This window comes from Eurosta solidaginis, chromosome 4 (genome assembly GCF_040869045.1).
Source record: "Eurosta solidaginis isolate ZX-2024a chromosome 4, ASM4086904v1, whole genome shotgun sequence".
Lineage (NCBI taxonomy): Eukaryota > Metazoa > Arthropoda > Insecta > Diptera > Tephritidae > Eurosta > Eurosta solidaginis.
The window spans coordinates 277,748,948-277,775,989 of record NC_090322.1 but is presented as its reverse complement, the minus strand read 5'-3'; the positions used below and the strand labels follow the sequence as shown (position 1 = coordinate 277,775,989).

The window sequence follows — 27,042 nt, the reverse complement described above, 5'->3', positions numbered from 1 at the left end:
TTACGATTCCGTCGTAATGCAGAATACCAAACTTCGATTAAAGCGGAGCGGAGAACGGGAACGTAATCGAAATGCAGAATAGGGTTGATTAACTTGAAAACAATTCCAAAAGGTCCCAGTATGCTCATTGAAACAACACCGAAATGTATTTTAAAGAATTCTGAAATAATACCGAAAACAATCCTTAAATTATACTTTAAGATAGTCCCGAAAAGATCACGAAAATAACCGGGAAATGATCCGGGGAATTTCCGGGCGAATAGCCACTTCCCAATTATTCAAATTGAAAAATGTATAGTTATTTTTTAATAATATTAATATTAACTAAATATTTATTTATTCCTGATAGCTATAATGCTCCAAGCATTACGGGGATGTCATTTGGTGTGAAACAATATTTTTAAACTACGCTAGCGAGCATATTCTTAACCGAATTCTCACACATAGTCAAAGCCGTTATTATCGACATTTTCGCAAAACTCACAGTAGATGCTAAAAATCATATGTGCTACTATTATGTATATGTATTAGTGAATGAAGAAAAGACCATCCATCACCTAATCCATCATTAAATATGTAACTATGTATGTAAATATAAGATGTACAAATTTGTTTAGTTCTTAGTATTCTATACATACAAACAGGAAAATGTTTGGCAGAATTTGAATGTTTAACGTGAGTATCTCGAAATTTTGGGATATACTGATTGTTCATATGCATATATATATCATTAGGTCTTTCATTCTTGGCATCTGGAATAACAGCAGTTTGTGCATAATAGCGAAAAGATGCACTCAAGTATCGAACATAAAAAATTTTTTATCAAAAGCTTTTAATCTTGGCTTATTTCCTAATAGATTTTGCGAAGGCTTTTGAATAGTAATTTTTTAACAATCCACATATGTACATAAAGCCAAACTGAAATAACCACAGGTTTCAAAATCAAATCCAGCTGTAGTCAGCGGTTTTTTAAAGGTGATGTTTTCTTTCCTCCTCCCTTTTTCGGTTGCTATAGTTTGACAGCATATAACACATTACCATTGCGATGAAAATTTTCCTTGAAATGCAGAACAGAGCTATAAACTAAACCAGAGATTTTTTTCGATGCTAACTTCGAAAAGCGGACAAATTGTAAAGTGTAATGATTACAGTTCCTGTTTATTTGTTTGATAGCTGTGTCTCACCGGATTTGCGACAGTAGATATAGGAATCAATCCTTGAATTCATCATAACAGACCGTGCCAAACTACAAGGAGGTTCAGACATACATGTATACATATTTGGAGCTAAGTATGAAAATCATGAAGGCTGATTCAACGTTCGTATTCAGACATATTTTTTGTTTCAATTCCCACTGCGACTGAGAATGTGATAACGGAGCAAATAAAAAATAGGTCAAGGCACGATTAAATAAAATAATGGAACAAACGTGAGTAAATACCTTCAATTTGAACTCATCCGACAAATGTGCTAATATTTGCCTTTTAAAATCCAGAAAATCTGGAATGGAAATAAGTTAAAAAAAAAAATAGTAGGAGCGGAAATGTTTCACTACTAATAAAGTTTAATCAAAATCTGCAAAATGTAAATATTTTTAAGAGTGACAGTCTCCTGTTCTTGGTTGTGAAAATAAACTTCATTAAATTTTAGTGCTAATGAAAAGCTCAGTACAATATGTTCAATAGCAACTGTTTTATATAATATCCTTTATATTTCTTTGAGTAAAAAAGTGACTATCGTAGCGTCATCCTGTATCTCTTTCTATAACCCGCTGAAGATAGCCGTATGCCGCCGCCATATTGAACATCTTGTTAAAACGCGAAAAAGTAGCCATCTTGAACATCCTGTCGACAATGGATTACAGTGCAAATCTGCTAAGTACCACTTCTGTCAAAAATGACTTTGTGAACAGTTTCGTAAAGCAGGTAAAGAATGTGGCTTAAATTCACCCATTCTTTATTCAGTAGTGAAAGAAAAGTCTGCACTCCCGAACTTATTAGAAAAAAAAATTAAGTAATTGAATGAAACACAAGAATATTTTAACTTAGAATAAGCATGCAAATGAATGCAGCCTTGGTGAATGTCCAACACTTATTTACCAATCAATCTTGACAAATATCATTTATGCACAAAACCCGTCCAAATATCACATTGTTGCTTTTTATTAAAGACGCTTCAAAACATAAATATCGAAAATTACTTATTGAGCGTTATGACCACTTATTTCTTTATTCAAATGATAATAAAACCCAAGAAAGTTAACTTGGAAAATATAGTTATTGAAGTTCTCATAATAATTTAATAATCAAAAGAAAGCAAGTGGCAAATTTTTCCACATCTCTGATTCGAAAATTGTCATCGTTCGAAATAAGTATTGCCAATGTGCCATATAAAAGGCAATTCCATAAAAAGTACTACTCTACACATATACGATCTTAATTGGTGATTAAAAAAAAAAAAGTAAGCAATTATAAAGGCCCTTTGAACAAATTCCTTCATACAAGCTTCTGAGAGGTATTAGGTTAAAATTCTTGTTTATGCAATGGTTCGTAATCATGGTCAATAAAGGTAGGCTCTATAGTTTGCTATAGCTTTTTTGACAGAAAAGAAAATTGACTTTCAATACTGCTCAAAACGGGAGAATCGGACCTTTCGAAACAATTTCAACCTTTACGGGTGCCGTGCAAGTAGGCAGATAGACTAACGGTCGTTCTCATATCATTCGGGTCCTGCATTTATATCCCGCCAAAGACTGTCACAAAAACTGTAGTCCAATGGGACCCTCAATCTTTTTATGGAGAAATCAATCAGTTTCTACCAATGGAACACTTTTTTTTATGGCACAGGTGAAGGAAAATGGGGAAGACAACTCAGAGGAATAGAAAAAGCCTGAATCGCTGTAGGACGATTCCATGGAAATCAACGAAATTTCATCGACATTTTCAGAATTTGGAAGCTCTGCATCCAAATAAAAAATATTTTTTATTTGTTATTTGATTCTTCAGGCGAATCAAAGATGCTTTTTATTTTTTATTTGATTCGGCATCCAAATCAAAGAATCTTTTTACTATTTTGGATGTGTTTGATTGATATGTCTAGCCTTACACGTCGGCTTTATCCCAAAATGTCGACTGTTGTTGTAGGTGCTTGCACCCTACCTCTTCGGTAACACCTGTTGACATTTCTGATGCGATTTCGAGCTGCGACCTTTTCATCCCTCTTGTAACCTGATCTCCTTTCTGGTCTCAACTTCCATCGGTATCCCTTTTCTCTTTCATACAGGGCCAAGTTTCTCATGGAGCAGGAACTATTTTGAAGCCCAAGACCTAAAATGCGTTCTTCATGCTTTATTTTATCGAATTTTTTGAGATCTAGAAAGAGCAACTCGATAAAACCCATAATTGCTACGAGTGTTATCTAAACCGTGCTCATTTAACCTTTCGTTGTATAAACTTCCTTTTGCAAATATACATTTTAGTACTATACAGTTCTAATCTGAAACCAATACACATATACCTACTCACCGAATTTCATCAAGATATCTCAACATTGAGAGACTAGTTTGCGTTCGAACAGCAGACGGACATGGCCAAATCAATTCAGGTCATCGTCCTGATCATGTCCGTATTTTTATCGGTAGGTCTCTTAGTTCTCCTTTAAGGACAATTACAATTTCGAGACTCTAACCAAACTTAATGTATCACTCCATTTGCTTGGAAAGTGTAAAAAGCATCTTTGATTTGGTTGAAAAAACAAATAAAAAATAAAAATTATCTTTGATTTGGCTGAAGCCAAAAAAAAAAACAGGATCTTTGATTTGGCTGAAGAATCAAATAACAAATAAAAAATATTTTATATTTTGATGCCGAAACAAATAAAAAATTCTTTTTATTTTTCTTTGGTTTAAAGTTGAATTTTCAATAAAAATGGATTTAGAATCACGCAACCCGCTTTAAAATTAGAAGGGACTTTTATTTCTAATGACACGTTTTACGCCTTTTTTGCACTCAAATCCTAAATTGTTTTAACATAAGGGTAAACAATGAAAGAATACAAAATATTATTACTGAATAGTAAAAAAGTGTGCTTTCATTTCAAGCATTGTAAATTTTACCAAGTAGCGCAACTAACAGCTGATCGGTGAAAATTCGCACATTCACACGCACAGTTCTCGACTCAGTTTCAAAACAAAACTTTAGATTATTTAATTCAAATTTTCAAGTGAGATAATACTTACAAATTTATGTATACAGAATATATATGGCATTTTTGTTGTTATTAAAACAATATTTTTATTTATATTAAAGCTTTAATCATTTTTTTTTTAACTTTGAAAAATCTCCGAACACCATTCCTTCATTATATGACATTCGACTGCCTAGTCCACTGCCTTCCACTGTATTCGCAACATAACCTCTACTTAAGCTGCCAAACTATATAGTAAACAATGATTTCAAGTTTGCATTCATTATTGATTGCGAATGCTTCTCGCATTCACATTCTATATCATTGTAAATTTTACCAAGTAGCGCAACTAACAGCTGATCGGTGAAAATTCGCACATTAACACGCACAGTTCTCGACTCAGTTTCAAACAAAAACTTTAGATTATTTAATTCAAATTTTAAACTGAGATAATCCTTACGAATTTATGTCTATAGAATATATAAGGCGTTTTTGTTGTTATTAAAACAATAGTTTTATTTATATTAAAGCTTTATCATTTTTTTTTTTTTAACTTTGAAAAAACTCCGAACACCATTCCTTCATTATATGACATTCGACTGCCTAGTCCACTGCCTTCCACTCATTCGCAACATAACCTCGACTTAAGCTGCCAAACTATATAGTAAACAATGTTCTATATTGAATTAAAATTTACCATTCAATAACACACAGTTTAGCTTCGAGCTTCGAGTCAAAGTATTTTAAGCCATTCAGGAATGAAGGTCTACAATATGGCACCAAAAAATCGCAATTTTTAAAAGAGTGCAGATGGAATGCACACTCAATTGACTCAATATTTTACAGCTTTTCCTTTATGTTCAGCCTATGAAAAAAGAATTTATTTTGGCAAATTTTTTGCATGTCACTTACCAGGTTTACATTCTGAGCAGACGATATACAACGGAATGGAAACATAGTGTACCTAGACAAGTGTGTCAACTAAGCGATGAACGTCAAAACTACAAACAGCCTCGCTCACCTGATGCAAATCTCAGGTCTAGAGTTGCATTTTTCGTACGTAAGAGTACTGCAAGCTGAGTTGCATTTAATAGTTTAATAAAACTTTGTAGTATTTACAGATGAAAAAGTTGCATATATTCCCGCGTAAATAAGAATACTAGAAGATTTGTAGCCTGCAACAATGCGGAAACATACGGAAAGCAAAATTTATTTAAATTAAAGTCAAAATATAAAGCGCCACACGTGTAACATGGAACATTTTCACTTCTAAGGCTGTTTACACAAATGCATAAGGGCAAAATTATATAAACGCTTGGGTCGCTTGAAAGCAATGATAACGTACGGTGTTTCATTGTTTTTCGTACGGCGTTGTCAAAGCGTAGGCACGCAACCATGGTCCAATTATGTACAGGTTGGCTCGTCTCATCAGCTGATTTTATTTATGTCATTGCATGGTCGAAGGGATTGTCAAAAGGAGATGGCAAACTCAAAATGAAACCAACACATTGGCATCATTTTACTTACACATACAAAAACTGCCAAGTTTTATGTTTCCATTCCATACCATTCGCACCAACACCAATACACAGATTTTGACAATATGAACAGACATATTTTGTTGCTTTACAGATGAGCCAACCTGTATATAGTTGAACCATGCACGCAACGAAGGCATTTATGTAAATTTTTCGACACTTCGCCCGACAGATGAATTAATGAATGCAACACAGCCAAAGCGTCTATGTAAATCCGCCTTAATTTTTGTAGCTGTGAAAGTCTCCTGCAAATAAAATGGTGCTGTAAATGCAAACAAATCAAACTCCTGTATGATACTACTTTATCTCCAGCTCACCGGGAAGTTAGTATAAAATCGATTGCAAGATTCCCCTCGTTTTGCAAGGATTTGTAGTTATCTCACTTAGCGCGCTACCTAGCGGAATTTTGTTTTCTGTAGGTTGTATTGTCACCAAGTCTCGAACTCTGTGCCAAGTTTCAAATCTCTAGGTCACCGGGAAGTTAGTTGAAAATGGATTGAAAGATTCCCAAATCAAAACTAGTTTTCTTAATATCTCTATCCATGCGCCGTCTAGCCAAATTTTTTTGATCAAATATTGCATTGTCACCGGGTTGTGGCTCACGCCCAAGTTCCAAGTCTCTAGCTCACCGGGAAGTTACCTAAAAATCGAACGCAAAATTCCCTGCGTTTCTTCAGAGACTTTCGTTTATCTCGATTCGTCTGCCACCTGGCGGCATTCTGTTTTCCACGAATTGTAGTGCCATCGACTCGCAAACTATGTGCTAAGTTTCAAGTCTCTGGATCACCGAGAAGTTAGATAAAATTCGAAATTTCCATTTTAAAATAAATTTTCTGTATATCTCGTCCCGTGCGCGACCTGTCGGATTTTTTTTCACTTGCATTGTAACTTCCCCAGATCTGAACTATGCTCTAAGTATCAAGTGTCTAACTCAACGGGAAGTTACCGAAAAATACTTTTCCGTGGGTCAAAAATGAAAGCGACTTAATATAAAGGTACTAGAAGACCCGGCAGACGTTCTCCTGCCCTAAATTTGGCCAATCTGCTTACATTTTAATAACCTTTTTCCGTCTGACTATGCCCTCCCTCCCTCTTAACTTTTTCCTAATCCTTTTATTCACTCCTCCCTCCGCCTTTTTCGCTTCATCTATCTCCATCTTCGTCTCATTCTATCTCTTTCTCAATCTCCTTCTCTCTTTTCTCTTCTCTCAATTTCTTCTCATTCTTCTGCATCCCTTATTGCGTGTCCCAGAAGGTGGTATGTATTTTATTCCAGTCCAAGTCCCACTCCGAGTCTCAGTCACAGTCCTAGTCCTAATCCCAGTCCCAGTCCGTCTCTGGATAATATATTACTCTGTACTAAAGCACTCATCAACAGTTTTCATTTTATATCCATATTGTATAAACACTGTCTAGGCATCCACTGGTCCACGTTTTGGCCTATATCTCGAGACCCTAGTCACCCAGGGGTAGGAAAATTACCCTCTGCTAAAGCACTCATCCACAGCTTTCATTTGATATACATATTCTATAAACACATTCTAGGGGTACTCGGATCCACGTTTTGGCCTATATCTCGAGACCCTAGTCACCCAGTCACCTATCCTATATTTCAAGTTAGATCAAACTACAAACGGGGTGCAAAACAAATTCAAAATCGGGTTAGTAGTTTAGGAGTCCATTGGCCTCAATTGTATGACACGTGTTTCTTATATACTAAGATAATATAAAAACCCACGAAATACACAAGCCAGTTTGTATTTCGATAGGGTTTTTTGACATTAGGCCGTTTTTTCTTTATTTTTTCTGACAAATGAAAACTTTGTTTTTAGTTTCAAAATTTTGTGCATAAAAAGACAATTAAATTCAAAGTTAAAATTGTGTGTGCAAATGAGTTTTCGATAAGTGTACATTTTTCAGTTTTTCATAGTTAAGGAATTGACCTCCAGATTCTTGTGTTACATAAATATAGTAAACTTGGGTACAGAAATTCAAATTAAAGTTTTTCACAATAATTAGAAAAACTTTACGTTTTCTCTGCTTTTTGCACTTAAAGGAGTAACCCTCCGTAATAAATTACACTTTTAATGAAAATGAATAACTCTGAACTGAACACTTTTCGCCATGATCTAAATTTAAAATGCTGTGGAACAGGAGCAACACTTTTGTGACTACATAAACCCTGTTTCAATCTTTTACGTCTCTGCACAGAACCCTATTTGACCGTTTTCAATCGAAACAACAATGGCAACCCAGATTTTCCCGTTATGCTCACTTAAGCGAGTGCCTGTCAGAAAGAAGTCAACACACTTGTACTTGTACACTATGAATGGAAATTACGTTTTAATTTGAACACAAAATTTAATAAACATTTACACGTCTTCATAAATATCCTGCAAAAGTGCCGATGCCGCTATGTACGCCTAGAAAATTAAGAGTGTACGCCGTCGTGCGGTGGCCCCAAGTCCCGCCTACCACAAAGAAGGTCCTGGACTCAAGTCCCAGGCAAAGGAACATCAAAAATTTAGAAACAATATTGCTACGAGGCGGGCTCGGTTTGGCAAACATTCCGAGAATTAAAAGGAGCACGACACAAATTTGCAGAGAAGCTCGGCTTTAATGTCCTCGGAGGTAAATCGCGCCAGATAATAAGTTATGTTTTAATCATACAATGTATGTAGTTGGTATGTTTCGGCAGATGAAATGTTACGAATGAATTAATACGGTTTTTTGTAACTACGCATCGTAAAATATGAGTACGAATCGACAACTAAAATAAAAATAAATTCGATAACTGCCGAACGGCATCTGCATAGCAGATGATTTTTCACTGAGAAGCTTTTCTTGGCAGAAGTACACTCGGAGAGTTTGCCATATCATAGCCGAGGGCGACCCAGTTTAGAAAAACTTTTTTAGTTGAAAAAACTTGTTTCTAAATTTTTAATGTTCCTTTGCCCGGGGATTGAACCCAGGATCGTCGGCGTGGCAGGCGGAGCACGCTACCACCACACCACGTTGGTCGCATCGACAACTATTGATATGAGAGGAAATTACGTGAATAACAATTGTTTTTGCAGATTATATATGTACATATTTATATACATACATATGTATGGGTGTTTCCAACGTTATGGACGTTCCATTATGGCACACACTTAGCAGGTGCCTTCTTTTCATATGAATGATATTCCATATTTTCCATAAGTGATACACAACCATTTTATCTCGACTTAAAGTTGTTGTGCGGACGTTTCGAAAACGTTCCTCATATTTGAGGTGACATTATATTTGCTAAGAATTATTTAATTTGTTTAAGCTGCATAAATACGTTGTACAAATGGTTCTATAAGGAATATATGTACAAGGGATTTATTACTAATGTGCAATATTTTGTCGAAAATCGCCATTATTATTAGCCAAATTCATTTTTCAACTTTACCACTGAAACACGGAAAAATCTATTTCATAAAAAATGTAGAAGGAAATAATGGAAAATTTTCAAAAAATCGTTCGGAAGTTCCAACCTTCGACATCCTTACAATCTTCACCTCTAACGCTCTCCAAAAACAAATTATGCGACCATTAAAAAAACTTAAAATGGCTATTAGTGTTGAAAATGTTCCCGCTAAGATTGATTTTTTAAACGTAAAATATATGTATAAAAAAGTGTCCGGACACGTTTCCAGCTTCAACCCGGACATTTTAATATCGTTTTTATTATTAGTCTGACTGAACACAGAACGTGCTAACCAGGTATATGTATGTATAGGTAACATCATTACTTTACTAAGTATATATACATACATATGTATGTACATTTATGTATATACACAAATATTATGAACGATTTGTTGAAATTTAGAAAAAAAAAATTTCAAGCTACTTGAATTAGCATTTTAGCTTACTACTGTTATTATTTGGCAGCTCGAGCAAACCCTATTTGTGCATATCTACTATTTTCGATGTTTGCTTTTTGCCTCCATGAGGAGCTTGGGGTCGCCAGAGCCTCGTCTGTTAGTGAAACATGATTCGCCGCGGATAGGTGAGGTTGACAATTGGGTTTGGAGAAGCTATATATTGCGCTGGCAACCTGAAAGGTTGCGCTACACAGCCCCTTGAATCTGGTATTTTAGTCGCCTCTTACGACAGGCATACCTACCGCGGGTATATTCTGTTCCCCTAACCCGCTGGGGTTGCAGAGGCGGTCTAATAAAGGTCTGAATCGAAGAGCTCCCATTTAGCATTGTACTTCGGTGCGGTGCATGCAGAACCTTTGCACATCTATTTCAGACTTTAAAGTTGAGCAAGCCTTCAGCATCAACATTTATTTTTAGAAGTTTATTAATGGCCTCAAAGTCGTGTTGTTGTTGTTGTTGTTGTAGCAATGTTCGCCCCACCTAATAGCCGCGACCGATCACAAATTGTCATCAATATCCTCTAACGGGAGTCCAAGGAAACTTGCCGTTTCAACAGGGGTGGACCATAAGGAAAGGGTTAGAGGCGTTGGTTCCACATTACAATTGAAGAGATGGTTGGTGTCATGTGGGGACACATTGCAAGCGGGGCATACATTTTGTATGTCGGGGTTGATTCTGGATAGGTAAGAGTTTAACCTGTTACAGTATCCAGAACGAAGTTGAGCAAGAGTGACACGCGTTTCCCTGGGGAGTATGCGTTCCTCTTCCGCAAGTTTTGGGTACTGTTCCCCGAGTACTGGATTCACCGGGCAATTCCCGGCATAAAGATCCGACGCCTGTTTATGGAGTTCACCAAGGACCTGGTTGTGTTTTTTCACTTCATACGGCTGGGTTCTCAGGTGCCGTATTTCCTCAAAATGCTTACGGAGATGACTTCTTAAGCCCCTAGGCGGTGCTGGTTCATCAATCAGATGTCTGTTGGGATGCCCAGGTTTCTGGGTATTCAACAGGAACTGTTTGGTCAGCATCTCATTTCTCTCCCTGATGGGGAGTATTCTCGCCTCATTATGCAGATGGTGTTCTGGGGACATAAGAAGACAGCCCGTGGCGATTCTGAGAGCAGTATTTTGGCAGGCCTGTAGTTTCTTCCAGTGGGTGATTTTTAGGCTTGGCGACCATATGGATGACGCGCAGCACGTAATCGGCTGGCTAATTGCTTTGTATGTAGTCATGAGCGTTTCTTTATCTTTTCCCCAAGTGCTGCCAGCGAGGGATTTGAGGATTTTGTTACGGCTCTGAATTCTCGGAACAATTGCGGCTGCGTGCTCACCAAAATGTAGATCCTGATCAAACGTCACACCCAAGATTTTGGGGTGTCGGACACTCGGTAGCGTAGTGCCATCGACGTGGATGTTCAAAATGGTCGACATTTGGGGCGTCCATGTTGTAAATAAGGTCGCGGAAGATTTAGTCGGTGATAATGCCAGGTTTCGCGAGGCGAAAAAACTGGAGAGATCAGGGAGGTAGCCGTTTATTTTATTGCATAGCGCATCGATCTTTGGGCCTGTGGCCATTATTGTGCAGTCATCGGCGTAGGAAACGATTGTGATTCCTTCCGGTGGTGAAGGTAGCTTAGATATGTAGAAATTAAACAAAAGTGGGGATAGGACACCACCCTGTGGCACCCCCTGTTTAATTCTCCTTGGTTTTGATGTTTCGTTTCTAAATTGCACCGATGCCTGCCGACCACCCAGATAATTTGCGGTCCACCTTTTAAGACATGGGGGAAGGGTAGACCCTTCCAGGTCCTGCAGTAACGAGCCATGGTTGACCGTATCAAAAGCTTTTGATAGGTCTAGCGCTACGAGTACTGTTCTATGGTGGGGGTATTGATTTAAACCGCAATTTATCTGGGTGCTAATGGCATTTAGCGCGGTGGTAGTGCTATGGAGTTTTCTGAAGCCATGCTGATAGGGGCTAGCTGCAAATTTGCTTGGAAATAAGGGAGCAAAATGGTTTCGAGCGTCTTTGCCACTGGCAATAGGAGAGATATCGGACGATACGACTCACCTATGTTAGCTGGTTTCCCAGGCTTTAGTAGCGGGACCACCTTGGCCATTTTCCATTTCTCAGGTATGACTAAGGTGGAAAGAGACAGATTGAAGACATGCGCTAAATATTTGATCCCCTCTTTCCCTAGGTTTTTAAGCATCGGCATGGCTATGCCGTCTGGGCCCACTGCTTTGGATGGTTTAGCACGACCAGTGGCGTCCTCAACCTCTTTAGCGGTGATGGTGATTGGTGACGCGCTGAATTTGTGTTTATGTGCGCGTCTATTGGCGGCAGAAGGCGCTCGCGCATTTTTTCGCGTCCGACAGCACTTTGTCGGCAAAGGCGATGGAAACTTTGTCTTTGTGCTTAGTCGGATTCGATAGGGACTTTGCGGTGGACCAAAGTTTACCCACACCGGTAGAGAGGTTACAACCTCTTAGGTGCTCCTCCCATTTCGCCCGCTTGTGTTCATCTACAAGCAATCTGATGCGTTGGTTTATATCCCTTATTTGGGGGTCGCCTGGGTCAAGCTGTCTTATAAGGTCACGTTTTCTCGCTAAGTTTGCGGCCTCCGCCGGGAAGTGGGGCCGGATTTCGGGAATTCTCCCGGGGGGAATGAAATGTGCCGAGGCGGATTTAATGACCTTACGGAAGGCACGCTCCCCTTGGTGGGCATCAGTCGGGATAGGGAGGGCAGCTAGGCGGCTGTCTTTTTGTCGTTTTGCTTACGGGTTTGAGAATATTAACCATTCTCAATTAATTGCCTTTTATGGACTTTTTCTTCCCATCACGGTAATTCGGCGGTTTTAGCCCCGGATACGAAACACATACAAGCCAATGATATGATTCGGAAAAACGAGATCCAACAAGCTGCAGATCACTGTAGTGCCTTTTTGCCGGCTATTAAAGCAATTGTCTCACTTTATCCAAAAGCGTGCTGAAGAGCAAAGTAGCACGAAAAAGCTTTGACTTGGGGAGAAACCTACATCCATACTACAGCTGATTAAATAACCAGGAAAGGCGTGGAAAAAAGAGCGGGATGCAAAGTGTCCAAGATGATGTGTAGAGCTTACTATGAAACTCCAAATAGCAAAGCTTATAAAATTGCCTAGAAAATTACACACACACAGGTAATTTTCATACATATGCATGGATCTTGGCTGCTCTTTAAGAAATCGATTATTTTGAAATAAATGTCTATAAATTGTTTTTAAATCGTAAGAAGTCACCACCGTGTGTATGCAATTTAGTTGCCGACGAGTAGGCCTTGAAATACATAAATGCTTTTGCCGCCTTGCTTCGCTTTGATGCGACAGAGTGTTCTAAGTTATTCCGGTCTTATGTCGGCAATAAGAAACGCACTCGTAACTAAAACCACCAAAGGAAAATTTATACAAATTTATCCATACTTTTGTAACGATATTATCTATTATATACAGATGTAAGTGATTAATGAATGACTACTTTAGTATTATGTATCTATATTGGCGGTAATATCTATGTATGTATGTATGTAATATGATAACTCCATTAAACGTCTCCAATATGTATGTATGTATGTAGACTCAAAACGAAAATATACCCACAAATGACATATGTATGTCATACATATATACATACTTATAAATATAAATGTATAGTTATGCATCAATTTTTAATAAAAATCACAACTGAAAGTTACATAAGATACAAAAAATTAAAAATTCAATATCTAAATAACAAATTTAAATGTGTAGAAATAATTAAGTCCCGAACTATTTAGCATTAGATTTATATGTAAAAATGAGTATTAAAAGATGTAATTAAATAATGACTTCTTTAACAAGTCAAACACATACCTAAATACATATATACATATACATATGCACATATGTGGATAAGCAAGAAAGAGAAAATGTAAAAAAAAAGTTATGATAATGAGCAACGGAACAAATCACTTATCGTCCCCAACAGATGCAAGGGAAATTCAAATAAATGGAAATGCATAATAAAACTTTTTTTATACACAGCAATGCATCGTAAATAAATACAAACATGCATACATATATAGCAATTTATATTTATTCATAAGAATGTAAATAAGATTAGAATTAATATTGTATTTTAGGACATGGAATTTAATTTTAATAAATTATATAACAAATATCTACATGGTATGTACTCGTACATTTATTTGGCCTGTGAAGACATCAGTGTTTTCACATAAAAACCGGTTTTCCCAAAAAATGTAGTAAGGTAGTGGTTAATGAAGACTGCGGGGCGAAATCGGCATTTCCAAAGTAGGTATAGCGAAATGAAATCCCAAAATTCTGGTATCCAAACTAATTTTCGTTTTATAAAAAGTCCTCCAAAAAATATCATTTCCGGACTTAAATTTTTTAATCCGAGATAAATTATTAAATTTGAAATTTTGTTTTATAATTCCGGAAATTTGTTTTTCGAGGTCAGAATAAAAATTTGGCTCCATAACGAAGGAACCGCTCATCCCAATTGTTCAGTTTGATCTTGCAACTATGTATATACATATTGTAACGAATTTACTGAAACTCCGCTTAATTGCAACCTTCTACTAACGTTCGTATCACTAAACTGTTGAATAAATAACTCCAATATTCAATAATGCAAAATGGTCTTTAGTAGACTACTTCCACAATAACACTTCTACTTCTCAACAGATAGCGTGCTTAAATCAAACTGATTCCATGATTGCTCAGCTTGCGCTCTTTTATACTCTTCGATTTCCTCGCTCGCATACTTCTAGGCGTTTCTAGAATTTAACTTGGTCCAGCTATAAAATTACCAGCTATAACTACAGATGCACGTTATAGCTTCTCTCTGCGCGTGTATATGTGAGTGATACTTGCACAAATGATTGCCTACTTTTGTGAGCATCTCAGATAAGATATATGGGCCTACCGCCACTGTGACGCACAATTTTTTTGTGGGTACAACACAACAACCACATGAAAATCGCCAACTTCAACTGCAAATATCTCCGGACATAGATAAAATTTTTCTTTTCCGTCATCGGATTATTGTTCTCGAGATTAATACGCGTCTTTTGACACCTCTCTCGATATTTTTGGTAGCGTATTAGCAGTCGACCCCTCAACTAGACTATTACCTTTTTCTAAGCGGGGTTGCCCCTCGGCAGTGTTTGGCAAGCACCCCGAGTGCATTTCTGCCATGAAAAGCTCTCAGTGAAAACTCATCTGGGTAATAGTCTAGTTGAGGGGTCGACTGCTAATACGCTACCAAAAATATCGAGAGGTGTCAAACGACGCGTCTGGACATCTGTATTAATAATCCGAAGGCGGAAAATAAAAATTTTAACTCGTTCAAAAGATATTAACGAAAAACCGAAAAAAGACCCGCGGGTACCTCCGAAACCGGGGGTGGGATCCATAGTATTTTTGCATAGAACACCTTTCTGAGTTGGCGGCCTTCGGCCGCGCTTATAAAAAATAACCCTGGGCTACGCCATGCCAAGTCCGGGTGTGTGGTATAACCGTGGCTACCGCCACGGTGATGCACAATTTTTTTTGTGGATACAAACACAACAACAACCACATGAAAATCGCCAACTTCAACTGCAAATATCTCCGGACAGAGATACAATTTTTCTTTTCCGCCTTCGGATTATTGTTCTCAAGATTAAGACGCGTCTTTTGACACCTCTCTCGATATTTTTGGTAGCGTATTAGCAGTCGACCCGTCAACTAGACTTTTACCCTCATCTGTCTCGCTGATGCCGTTAGGAGTCAGTCCCGTGCCGCCAATTCCTAGGAAAAATTAAAAAGGAGCACGACGCAAATTGGAAGAGAAGCTCGGCCTAAAATCTCTTCGGAGGCTATCGAACATCAATTTTTTTTATTTATATATTACTGACATCGTGTTAACTAAGTTGAGTTACGTTCGATTTTGTCGAAATGAGCGTGGCACCGCCCACTTTTTAAGTGAACCTTTTTTCAGATATCAAAAAAGTTTTAAATACATAAATAACTTTCCAGCTATGTTATTGCAAATTGGTAACCAAATCAACACAACTTTTTAAATGTTACTCATAATCGGCAATCAGTAGCGTAATACCATCGACGTTGACGTCCTATAAATCTGTCTTCTGTCCCGTGCACGCTGTTGAGCTCCACAAGAACTGTCCGGTGGTACGTTACTTCATTTAATCTTCCTCTGGAAGCAGATCTTCGCCACATTCAATACGTGCGATAACTTACGAATTGCCACCGATATCCTCCTCTAACGAAAGTTCAAGGAAACTAGCAGTTTCAATAGGCTTGAACCGGAGATATGGTTGTTAGGGGCGTTGGTTCCACATTGCAATTGGAAAGATGGGTGGTGTCATATGGGAAAAGAACAAAGGCGTCTTTGTGGATGGGGCTGACGGCTTCTTTGTGTGTGGGATGACGCCCTATGTCCCTCGGAGATGCGCCTTATTTAATTAGATGTCTGTTAGGATACCCAGGTTTCTGAGTATTTAACAGAAACTCTTTGTTCAGTGTTTCGCTTCTATCCTTTACGATATTCCCGCCTCTATGTTAACTCGTTTTCCAGGCTTTAGTGGTGGTAACACCATTGCAATTTTTAAAGGATGACAAAAATGTACAGACGCAAGTTGAAGACAAGCGCTAGGTAACTAAGTCCTTCATTGCCAAGTTTTTTTTTTTAGCATAGGCATGGCAATTCCTACCGAGTCTACTGGATTTGATCGCTACTCCTCCCACTTTGGCGGTAATGGGAGGCCTACTGTGTTTATGTTAAGGCGCATAGTATGGGACGCCCCAAAGCGAGAGCAGCAACGTGCCATAAAAGTTTTAACAAAATTACGGGGTCACGATTGCACCCTTGAAAATCATTTCCCGCAAATGCAGCAAACCTACTTCTCTGGTTTGGGGCTACGCTCCACCATTTCCCAGAGCAAGAGTATGGATCCGACCGACTGCTTCAAGGATGGCAATTTGTCGGAGAGACACTACAAATTAAATGAGCTTACACTGAAATGATAGTACTTGTTCGGGAAAAATCCTGATTTGGTCCGGCCGTGATTTAATCTACAATTTATTTGGGTGTAAATGGCGTTCAGCTTGGTAGTTGTAGTAATCTCTTTCCGGAAGCCATGCCGATGACAGGCTTGCCGATTAGAGGGAAAATAAAGATGCGGAACGGTTTTCAATTCCTGTGTTGTTGGCGACAGGAAAGATATCGGACGGTGTGATCCTCCTCGATTAGTAATCATAACGTTTCTTTAAGTTTTAAGCACTTGATCTAGCCTTAGTTAATCATCAACAGCGACAAATAATATAGAATATGTATACATATGCATATACCAACGATTTATTGTTTTCTTCTAGGAAACTAATACGGTGTATAAACTTGAGCTTCTTACAATTTTATATACAATATTTAGATATTCAGTGATTAGTTCACGCTACATAAGTACATATATCAAAATGTTTGCTTAGCTACAGCATGTTGCAGGTGTGGGATCCAGACCCGACCTCTTCGTTATTGAGAGCCGCGTGAACTCCTCAGCTGTAGTTGGATGAATACCAACTGTGTTCATTAAAATTTTCATCGTTAGGCCAGCTCTATAATCATAGATTTTTACATTAAAAATAAAAATATTTTATAATTACAAGTAATAATTACTTTACTGCTGCGCCAAATCCCTGCATAACTTCCCCGGCTACTGGACCTACATAATGTAAACCCAACACTTTCTGACCGCCACTTCTTTCAGCAATCGCTTTAAGATAGCAATATCGAACGCTTTTTTGAGGTATGAAAAACTCTGTAGGTTTGTAGAAACCGTGAAATATCTCAATATTATCCTCCCCATATTGTTTAACAGCTTGTTCCTCCGATAAACCTACGCAAGAGTATTCCAGAGGTGTAAACACAGTTGTTGCGACGTTAGTGTAATCCATCAACTGTGTTGACCCAGCATATAAGCGACGAGCTAACAATCGGCCAGCATGTATAGCGACAGGCGTTAACTCCAATTTACCAAACAAAATATCACCAACTGCATAAATATGTGGAATATTTGTCTGTTCGGCGTCGTTGGCGACAATTTTGTCATTTTTGACTTCAACTCCAGCTGCTCCCAAGTTGAGATCGTCAACTAAACCTTTGCGGCCAATCGCAAAAAGTACGGTATCAAAAATACCGGATCCTTCCTCACCAGTTGTACTGTTTGTCCACTTTACTAGCAATCGATCACCTTGCTTCTCTACAGAAGATGGCAAGGTTGTAAATAAAAATTTAACACCACGTTCGATCAATGAATCTTTTATAATGTTAGCCATTTGTTGATCGAATTCCCGAAGTACGACAGAACGTACCATGATAGTGGCATCATATCCTAGTCCTTTAAGAAAGCCAGCACATTCCAATCCGATATCTGACAAAAATATGAAGGGGAACAACTACGATTAATTTTTGAACGTTTTAAAAATGAAGTAAGAAAATGAATACTCACATCCAGCGCCAATTACGAGAGTTTTGCCAGGCTCGCGGTCTAAACTAAATATATCATCACTAGTTATACCATACTCTACTGCACCGGGGATAGGAGAATATCTTGGACGTCCACCAACCGCAATTAAAATATTCTGGGCAGTAAGTGAGCGTTCAGTTCCATTCTTCATCTTAGCAACAATTGTATGTTGATCTTTGAAGTAGCCCAAACCATTGATGTATTCGACTTTTCTATGAAATAATAATAAAATATTGAGCTACGAAACTATAATAAAGATAATTGTTATACTTACTTATCCCGCAAGTCCACACGTGTAACCCAATTAACAGACTTAATGTGATTCTGTACCGCTTGCACTAATTTGTTCCAGTCCGGCTTTATTTTTTCGGGCTCTGGTATTTGCCAGCCATAAGCAATTGATTCCTGCAGTATACAAATTAAAAAAAGTTATGAAATTTACTTTTTACAAAATCTAAATTTTTCATACGTGCACAGCCTCTCCTAAATGTGCAGCTTGATGCATCAGCTTTTTTGGAATGCAGCCGACATTTACACAAGTTCCTCCAAGACCCCATTTAGATCCAGCTGGTGAAGGTTTAACATAATCCAAACAGGCAACTCTTGCACCTAAGGCCACTGCTTCTTTGGCACAAGCAAGACCTCCCGATCCGCCTCCTATCACCACTAAATCGTAATCATATTCATCTGTAATAAAGCGTTAATGCATTAAATTGAATTTAATTATTAAAGAAAAAATTATATATCTATATTCCGATAATTCGATGACAACATTGCAAATATGTAATATGAAGTTTGTATCTGAATGAGATTTGAGTAAACTTGGAGACAAATTATAGAAATTGACAATGGCGACTTAAACCGGTTTATTTTTCCTGGGTAGTTTATACCAAAACTCTTGTTTTGAATAGCCATTAATGTCGAGGGAAGGTATTGTGAAATAAGGTAGGGAATACTAGCTACACTGATGCCAGGCGTTAGAGGAAAAATTAAAAACTTTATGTGTCTGATGGAACTTTGCCTAACTTGTGGCAGTATGCAACATACACGCCTTTTCATATAAGGAAAAAGCTAGCAATGGAACCCATTTTGCATTTAATATGCTACTCAGAATTAGTGTACAAGCTAGATTCTACATCCGCACATAAAATTGAAATTGCTTTTAATCAAGTCACAGGATATGTATACGGCTTGCAAAAGTTTGACCACATATCCGCCTGGAGGTTGAAACTTTTAGGTAGCAGTATTTCTGGGTTTCAGAAGGCTAGAAGTTGCATTTCTCTTTAGCGGCTGATTTCAGAGAAAACAGCGTTGTATTTGTATGAAAAACTAGTATTTAGTAAATACATGCGCCCATGTAATTTCATTGTAACTATGTAACTTCCACAAGACTGTTCGTCGTCAATGCCACGCTTCCCTGGAACTCAATCTCAGCTGCTAGATAGAATTCAATTTCAAGAATTAAATTTTCTCTAAAAACTACTACTTTTGTTTAACTACCTATCTATACTCACGCCTTTTTTTCAAAACTTATTGTACTACTTGTTAAACCCCTGAGTAAATGAAATAAGAAATGACAATAATAGCTGCAAAAGAAAAACCGTAATTTTTAATTAAAAGCCCCCGTTCCCTTGTATAAGTAACTTGCTGGAAAAGCGGCAAGCTACAAGTTAATCATAAATCACGTGACGAAAGGTGGATATGTGCGTAAGAGCACGAAAATAAACATCAGTCGTACGTGTGATCGCAAAACCATTAAAAGTTGTTCGCTCAAGAAGCAATCAAACTGTCCCAGCCAGACTTCCTTTTCTGACTTATAATTTACAAAATTGATCAGAATACATAACAATCCGACTAGCACAGTAACTAGCATATCTAAGCACGTTCCCGAGATGGTCGGGCTAGCACCTTAATGGTGCTGTGTTACCGGAACGTACCGGATTTGTATTCGGCAAAGGACCATCACACCGATAACACTCCCCAAAGCCTTCGTGAAGCAACCTTATCGCTACAACAGCAACAACAAAAAACATGCGATGCATATGTACTAAGATGCAATAAATACACACCTGTGGATATTATGCCGGAACCACTTCTGTGGCTAAATATAAAACAACGTCTAGAGTTGAATACCCTATCATTAGTTTACAAGCCAAAACAGGGCAAACCGCAAAATACACACAAGAGAAAATTATATACTATGGCGAAGTCCAGCCTCGCAGTCTTAGGAACGTGAGCAATTTCAGACCACCCAACTTCAAAATACCATATTCTACAAAGGACTTATTTAATTCAATGGCATCGAATATAGAAAACGAAAGTGTTATCACCTATTTAAAACGAAATGTATCAGCTTAACCTATCTTATACTTTTGTTATTCGTCATAAATATGTCTAATTTACGGTAATATTATTACTAAATAAACCAATAAATAATAAATACAAATACAAATACAAATTAATCCTCGACAAACTTGTAAGTTTCGGTTCCTACCAATAACTTTTTGATGAGTACCGCTTTCATTTAGATCATTTTTAAAAATTATTGTCGTAAAGCCGAGTATTTCTATGCGATCTAAGAACTTTGTTTTTTTTTTTCTAATTTACTAATTTTCTATGTATAATAATTTAATATAAACAAATGATAACGAGAATTTTTTCCAGGGCTTTCGAGTCGTCCTTTAACGCTAGTCTTTCGATAACTTTTTAATAACAAATTGAGATCTTATAGATGTAAGCTAGATCTACAACTCTGTGTAGAATAAATAAATATTCTATATATTACTTAAAAAATATGTTTCTTAGTTTATGCATAAAACCTTTTAGCATGCTCGTTTTTCAATCACGCACATAGCGTACGTGCGCAAATAGATCGGTAACTCCATACGACAGCACGGCAATCTTATCACACGCTAAAAAACATCGGAACGGGTGTCAAAATACGTGTTTTGGTCCCAGAAACGCAAATCGGAAAACGGAAATTAAAAATATTGCGTCCGTCTCGATATATTGGCAAAAGAAATTTAAATGTGGTTGTTGTAATTTTTGCGTTTTGTGCGGATACACTTTTGATCTCCGACCTGGTCTTGGACCCTTCTTGCGTGCTTTTTACAAGAGCGCACGAAGGCCGCCATGTCGACCATATTGAACATCCACGTCGATGGCACTACGCTACCGACTGTCCTACACCCCAAAATCTTGGGTGTGACGTTTGATCAGGATCTACATTTTGATGCGCACGCAACCGCAATTGTTCCAAGAATTCAGAGCCGTAATAAAATCCTCAAATCCCTTGCTGGCAGTACCTGGGGAAAAGATAAAGAAACGCTCTTGACCACATACAAAGCAATTAGCCAGCCGATTACGTGCTACGCGTCACCCATATGGTCGCCAAGCCTAAAAACCACCCACTGGAAGAAACTACAGGCCTGCCAAAATACTGCTCTCAGAATCGCCACGGGCTGTCTTCTTATGTCCCCAGAACACCATCTGCATAATGAGGCGAGAATACTCCCCATCAGGGAGAGAAATGAGATGCTGACCAAACAGTTTCTGTTGAATACCCAGAAACCTGGGCATCCCAACAGACATCTGATTGACGAACCAGCACCGCCTAGGGGCCTAAGGAGTCATCTCCGTAAGCATTTTGAGGAAATACGGCACCTGAGAACCCAGCCGTATGAAGCGGAAAAACACAAGCAGGTCCTTGGTGAACTCCATAGACAGGCGTCGGACCTTTATGTCGGGAATTGCCCGGTGAATCCAGTACTTGAAGAAAAATATCCAGAACTCACAGAAGAGGAACGCATACTCCCCAGGGAAACGCGTGTCACTCTTGCTCCACTTCGTTCTGGATACTGTAACAGGTTAAACTCTTACCTATCCAGAATCAACCCCGACATACAAAATGTATGCCCTGCTTGCAATGTGTCCCCACATGACACCAACCATCTCTTTAATTGTAATGTGGAACCAACGCCTCTAACACCTCTTTCCTTATGGTCCACCCCTGTTGAAACGGCAAGTTTCCTTGGACTCCCGTTAGAGGATATTGATGACAATTTGTGATCGGTCGCGGCTATTAGGTGGGGCGAGCATTGCTACAACAACAACAACAACAAGGCCGCCAAAGCAGAAGGGTGCACTGCGCGGAGAAGTACGGGGTCATGTTCGGTTTATTGTGACCATCTTTTGATAGAGGCACAATTTTTGGTTTCCTTTTTTGGATTCACGATCCTGGTATTGAAAAGCATGATTATCCCTTCCGTGCTAAACGTCATGGTGTCGTTTAGAATTACCAGTAGTTCTAAATATAGTTCAAAAGATTTCATAAAATCGCCCACCTACGCCTTAAGTGGACTAAGTCAAAACTTTTAAATTTTGAGGGCATGCATACGGGAAAGCAATTTTCTTTAGTTTTCTGAACATTGTGATATTTTTAATTGGTCGCTGTTTAGATCTAGGTGTGGGATATAAAAAAACTCGGCACATATATATGTACATATGTATGTATCTTAAAATATTTCGTGGTAATAGTCTAGTTGAGGGGTCGACTGCTAATACGCTACCAAAAATATCGAGTGAGGTGTCAAAAGACGCGTATTAATCTCGAGAACATTAATCCGAAGGCGGAAAAGAAAAATTTTTTCTCTGTCCGGAGATATTTGCAGTTGAAGTAGGCGATTTCCATGTGGTTGTTGTTGTGTTTGTACCCACAAAAAAAACTGTGCATCACCGTGGCGGTAGCCACGGTTATACAACATAGCTGGACTTGGCATGGCGTAGTCCAAGGTTATTTTTTATAAGCGCGGCCGAAGGCCGCCAACGCAGAAAGGTGTTCTGCGCAAAAATACTATGGATCCGACCCTCGGTTTCGGAGGTAACCGCGGGTCTTTTTTCGGTTTTTCGTTAATATCTTTTGAACGCGTTAAAATTTTTATTTTCCGCCTTCGGATTATTAATACTGGTGTCAAGACGCGTCGTTTGACATCCCTCTAGATATTTTTGGTAGCGTATTAGCAGTCGACCCCTCAACTAGACTATTACCCAAATTAATAATGTACAAACATACTAACAATAAGCGCGAAAAACAATTACGTCACTGACACTTAACTATAAACCATATAATATTTACTAAAAATGGTGTTAAGTGTTTGTCATATACAGAACTCTGATATTCTCACGTAGACTCTTTAAAAGATTGAAGATAACTTATTTTTGACATTGTTCATGATAATGACTCAGCAGTTATTGGCTTAACGATTGTACTCGAAAGTATAACCATATTCTAAAAAAGAATCCAGTTTCATACCTTTATAACATTTTAATCATTCAAATGTACTTGGCGGTACAAACTTACGCTTTTTTATTGTTGAGACGAATCTCGTCGCAACACTTAATATTTTGCCTGGGAAAGACGTTGCATTGATCCCAAACGGCGTCGATAAGCGAAAGATTGTTACTATGACTTTCGAACTACGAAGCGTATATATAGACATTTTCTTTATTCTTTATAAATACAAACTTTACTTCCATTAATGCACAATAATTCAGATCAAATCTATTAAAAATTCAGCAATCGAATATATTACAAATTAACCAGTCACGATTTGACTTTTCACTGACATTCGTGGAAAGCGGACTGGAAGGAAACTTATTTGCCGATGCTCATTTGGAGGAAAAATAAAACAAAACCAACAATGTGGTGAAACCGAGGGAGACAGCGCTTCGCAAACCGCATTCCACCAGCCGAATTAATAAAACATTTATTACATTCTATTTGTGAATCATAATTTCATCTTGGCTCGCTCTGTATCTAATCGCGGAAATTAATTGCGTAACTGTAAAAACCAGTTAAAAGTATATAGGTACTATAAAGTTCAAGTGTTGGTGCAGTGCGAGGAAAATTCGAAATGAAATCAATACTAATTACTGGATGCAATCGTGGCTTAGGCTTAGGTCTAGTCAAAGTGCTGGTGAAATCATCAAAACCTCCACAACACATTTTCGCAACATGTCGTGATTTAGCAAACGCTACGGTAAGTTAATTTCACATATATTTTATATTAAAAGCTCTTTAAAATTAAGTAAAAATAATTAAAGCACATACTGTTGATGGGCGCCATTCTTTGAATGTTTTCTGAATTCGGTATCACTATTACGTTTAAGACCAAGAAAATATATCTGACAAATTTCTTACAACTATTACAAAGCACTTTAGCAATTTAATTTCAATTATGCACAATGTAAAACTATTCACTAAATATTTAGAGTAGCAGCCAACAGCGCCCAGATCTACAAAAATTATACTAGAAATAAACTACTTTCCTAGCTTCACTTCGCTTTTATCCATATTTCTATGTTCCTTCGGCTTCCAATTTCCAATAATTCCAAATCTGTTATTGCCAGACCTAGTTTGAATACTTTTGGAAATATTGTTGCCATGTACCAACTTTTTTTGCTTGATTGACAAGCTTGTTTTAAGGGCTAATTAAAGCTGGAGACATTGGTGCTTTATCGGTAACCGTATCGGTAACCTTTTAACAGCTGATTCGACCAACCTTATGAGAATCAATGCAACCGATTATTGGTGCCGCTAAGGTTGTAACCGTATCGTAGCCAACCAATTAGGTTTTGGTTTACCGTCGTAATGATAAACAGCTGATTACATTAGGGATACGGATACAGCGATACGACATACGGCACAAATGACTCCGGCTTAAAGCTCCTTAACTCTAACGCCATAGTCGTAACCACACCCATATCCATAACCATCTCCAATGTGATCGATTAATGGTGCCTTAACCTAAAAATCGTGAAAATTTAATAAAAATGAAGAAAACGCAAAAAAGTACAAACATATTCCACAAAAAATAAGTCTCTTAGTTATAACGTATACAAAACAATGAATAAAATCTACAAAAAGTTATTAAATTCACCAACTCAATTATTTTTAGGTTATGGATATGGCCAGAAACCAAAAACCAATTGGTTGGCTATGGTATGGTTATGGCGTTAGCATTATGGTATGGCACCATTAAGGGCGAATTAATGGTGACTTATAACCATAAAGCCATAACCAGATAAAACAGCTGAACAAACTGGTGCCATACGATAACGCTAACTCGATTACATTGATTTCCATAAGGTAGGTGTGATCAGCTGTTTTATCTGGTTATGGATTTATGGTTATAAGTCACCATTATTCGCCCTTCACAGCTAAATTCAGTAAGCCGTTTCCAAGGGGCCAATTCACTATATGTGAGTTTTAAAGTGTACACAAGAAATTGTGTAAACATTAGAATTCTGATTCTGTAAAGCAAAATTGTGAACAAGAAAACTCACTGATAAAAACTTCGTGAGTTTTCTTGACAGTCAGTGTACACCAGTGATGATAATCATGGTACATTTGTACTTTTTGGTACATTTCGCTTCCCTACATTGACATATTTGGCACATTTTTGTAAAATGCAGCACTACACTTCAAGTCACTTGCCAAGCAGCTCTGAATGTACAAAAAAATTTTAAATTTTTCGAAGAAAATATTTAGTTAAGTTGTTTTGCACAATTTACCATTTGCAATTATGGATCATTTATATATGCTTATGAGAAATAGCATAACTGATTCTAAAATTGTGAACAAATCTTGCATCAATAGAATTAAAGCACAGAAAATAACAACTCAAATAACAGGGCCAGAAAATTATATATCCATAATTGCATTTTTGCAGAATAATGATTACTCTCTAATAATAGATGAAACGAGTGATTTGGCAGTTTCGATTCGAATTTTTGATAAAATGTGCATTGATAGATTTTTAGGTTTGATATCTTTGACCGATAGTAGCACGGAGGGTATTATTAATGTCATTATTAAATCTTTGAAAGACCATTCAATATCACTTGAAAAAATGATTGGTTTCACTGCCAACAATTGCTCGGTTATGATGGGAACAAAAAGCGGAGTGCAAGCAATGCTAAAGCAAGTTGTTTCAAATCTGCATGTTAATTGATGTGTTTATCACATTTTAAATTTAGCTTCAATGGCCGCTTGTGATGAATTTCCCAACAAAATTGATAAATTTTTAAAAGGCGTAAACTATCATTTTTGTAACAGGAGGGTACACTCTCTGAGTTTTCCAAAACATTTCGGTACAGAAATGCATGTTATACTAAAGTACGCCCCCAACAAGGTGGCTTTCTAGACAAGCATTCATAGATAGAATTCTTGAGCAATGGGATGCCCCCAAGTATTATTTAAATCTTTACGTATTTTAAAATAAAAGCAGTAATCAAAATATTAATCTTATATCTGAAATTTTTTAAATTCCTATTTATAAAGTATATTTTACATTTATTTCTTATATTTTAGGTGAAGCAAGTATTTTAAGCGGTGACACAAATAGTACTGTGCCTTTAGTTATGGACTCGTTTCCAATATCTGCATTTGATAAAATGTAGAAAATTCATTCTGAATTTAGAGCTTTAGCAGAGCATCAGAGCCTTAAAAAATTCAAGACATTAAATATATGCAGCTTTTGGGAAGAATTAAGATCAGTTAAAAATAAATTAAATGCGCAAATGTTTTCCAATATTTATAGAATATTTCAAGGCATATTGTCGATTCCACATTCATCCACAAACTTAGAAAGGATATTTTCAAAGTATGTTTGAGCTCTATACAAAATTTAATTAAAACAAGTAAGGAAGGCTAAGTTCGGGTGTAACCGAACATTACATACTCAGTTGAGAGCTATGGAGACAAAATAAGGAAAATCACCATGTAGGAAAATGAACCTAGGGTAACCTTGGAATGTGGTTGTATGACATGTGTATC

The 27,042-nt window shown here is 37.5% G+C and overlaps 3 protein-coding genes across 22 annotated transcripts in view; 2 read left to right on the top strand and 1 right to left on the bottom strand.

The window, feature by feature from the left end:
- The window catches only part of LOC137247504 (uncharacterized), a 95,780-nt gene extending 81,932 nt beyond the window's left edge, over positions 1-13,848 (top strand). For 12 of the 19 annotated variants that reach the window (XM_067778474.1, XM_067778475.1, XM_067778461.1 and 9 more), the window contains one exon: positions 1,174-13,848. In XM_067778474.1, the coding sequence (XP_067634575.1) occupies positions 1,174-1,232 (59 nt within the window). In that variant the 3' untranslated portion in view covers positions 1,233-13,848. Of the gene's footprint in view, positions 1-349 lie in introns of all 19 variants that reach the window. The other 7 variants (XR_010951852.1, XR_010951849.1, XR_010951848.1 and 4 more) reach the window with 7 other exon arrangements.
- A 3,171-nt stretch (positions 13,849-17,019) lies between these two features.
- On the bottom strand, positions 17,020-24,541 carry Trxr1 (Thioredoxin reductase 1). Of its 2 annotated transcripts, XM_067778457.1 has the most exons (7): positions 24,316-24,541; positions 23,566-23,766; positions 18,676-18,893; positions 18,481-18,611; positions 18,189-18,418; positions 17,357-18,110; positions 17,020-17,295 (listed from the first exon to the last, which is right to left on the bottom strand). In XM_067778457.1, exons 2-7 carry the CDS (start codon positions 23,702-23,704, stop codon positions 17,166-17,168), a joined length of 1,602 nt encoding a protein of 533 aa, XP_067634558.1. In that variant the 5' UTR covers positions 23,705-23,766; positions 24,316-24,541; the 3' UTR covers positions 17,020-17,165. The 2 variants fall into 2 exon arrangements, with proteins under 2 accessions (XP_067634558.1, XP_067634559.1); XM_067778458.1 differs by lacking the exon at positions 23,566-23,766 and having other exon boundaries at positions 24,316-24,539.
- Positions 23,617-27,042, top strand: part of sni (SDR family oxidoreductase sniffer) — an 86,060-nt gene continuing 82,634 nt past the window's right edge. The window contains exon 1 of the mRNA XM_067778460.1: positions 23,617-24,244. Coding sequence (XP_067634561.1) covers positions 24,119-24,244 — 126 coding nt within the window. The 5' untranslated portion in view covers positions 23,617-24,118. The remainder of the gene's footprint in view (positions 24,245-27,042) is intronic.

Coding starts and splice junctions, on each gene's coding strand:
- Trxr1 (XM_067778457.1), bottom strand. CDS start 23,704: ATGTCTATATATACGCTTCGTAGTTCGAAAGTCATAGTAACAATCTTT. Junction 18,894..23,565: donor CGTCTCAACAATAAAAAAGC/GTAAGTTTGTAC, acceptor GCTTTATTACAG/ATGAATATGATTACGATTTA. Junction 18,612..18,675: donor ATTTAGGAGAGGCTGTGCAC/GTATGAAAAATT, acceptor TGTATACTGCAG/GAATCAATTGCTTATGGCTG.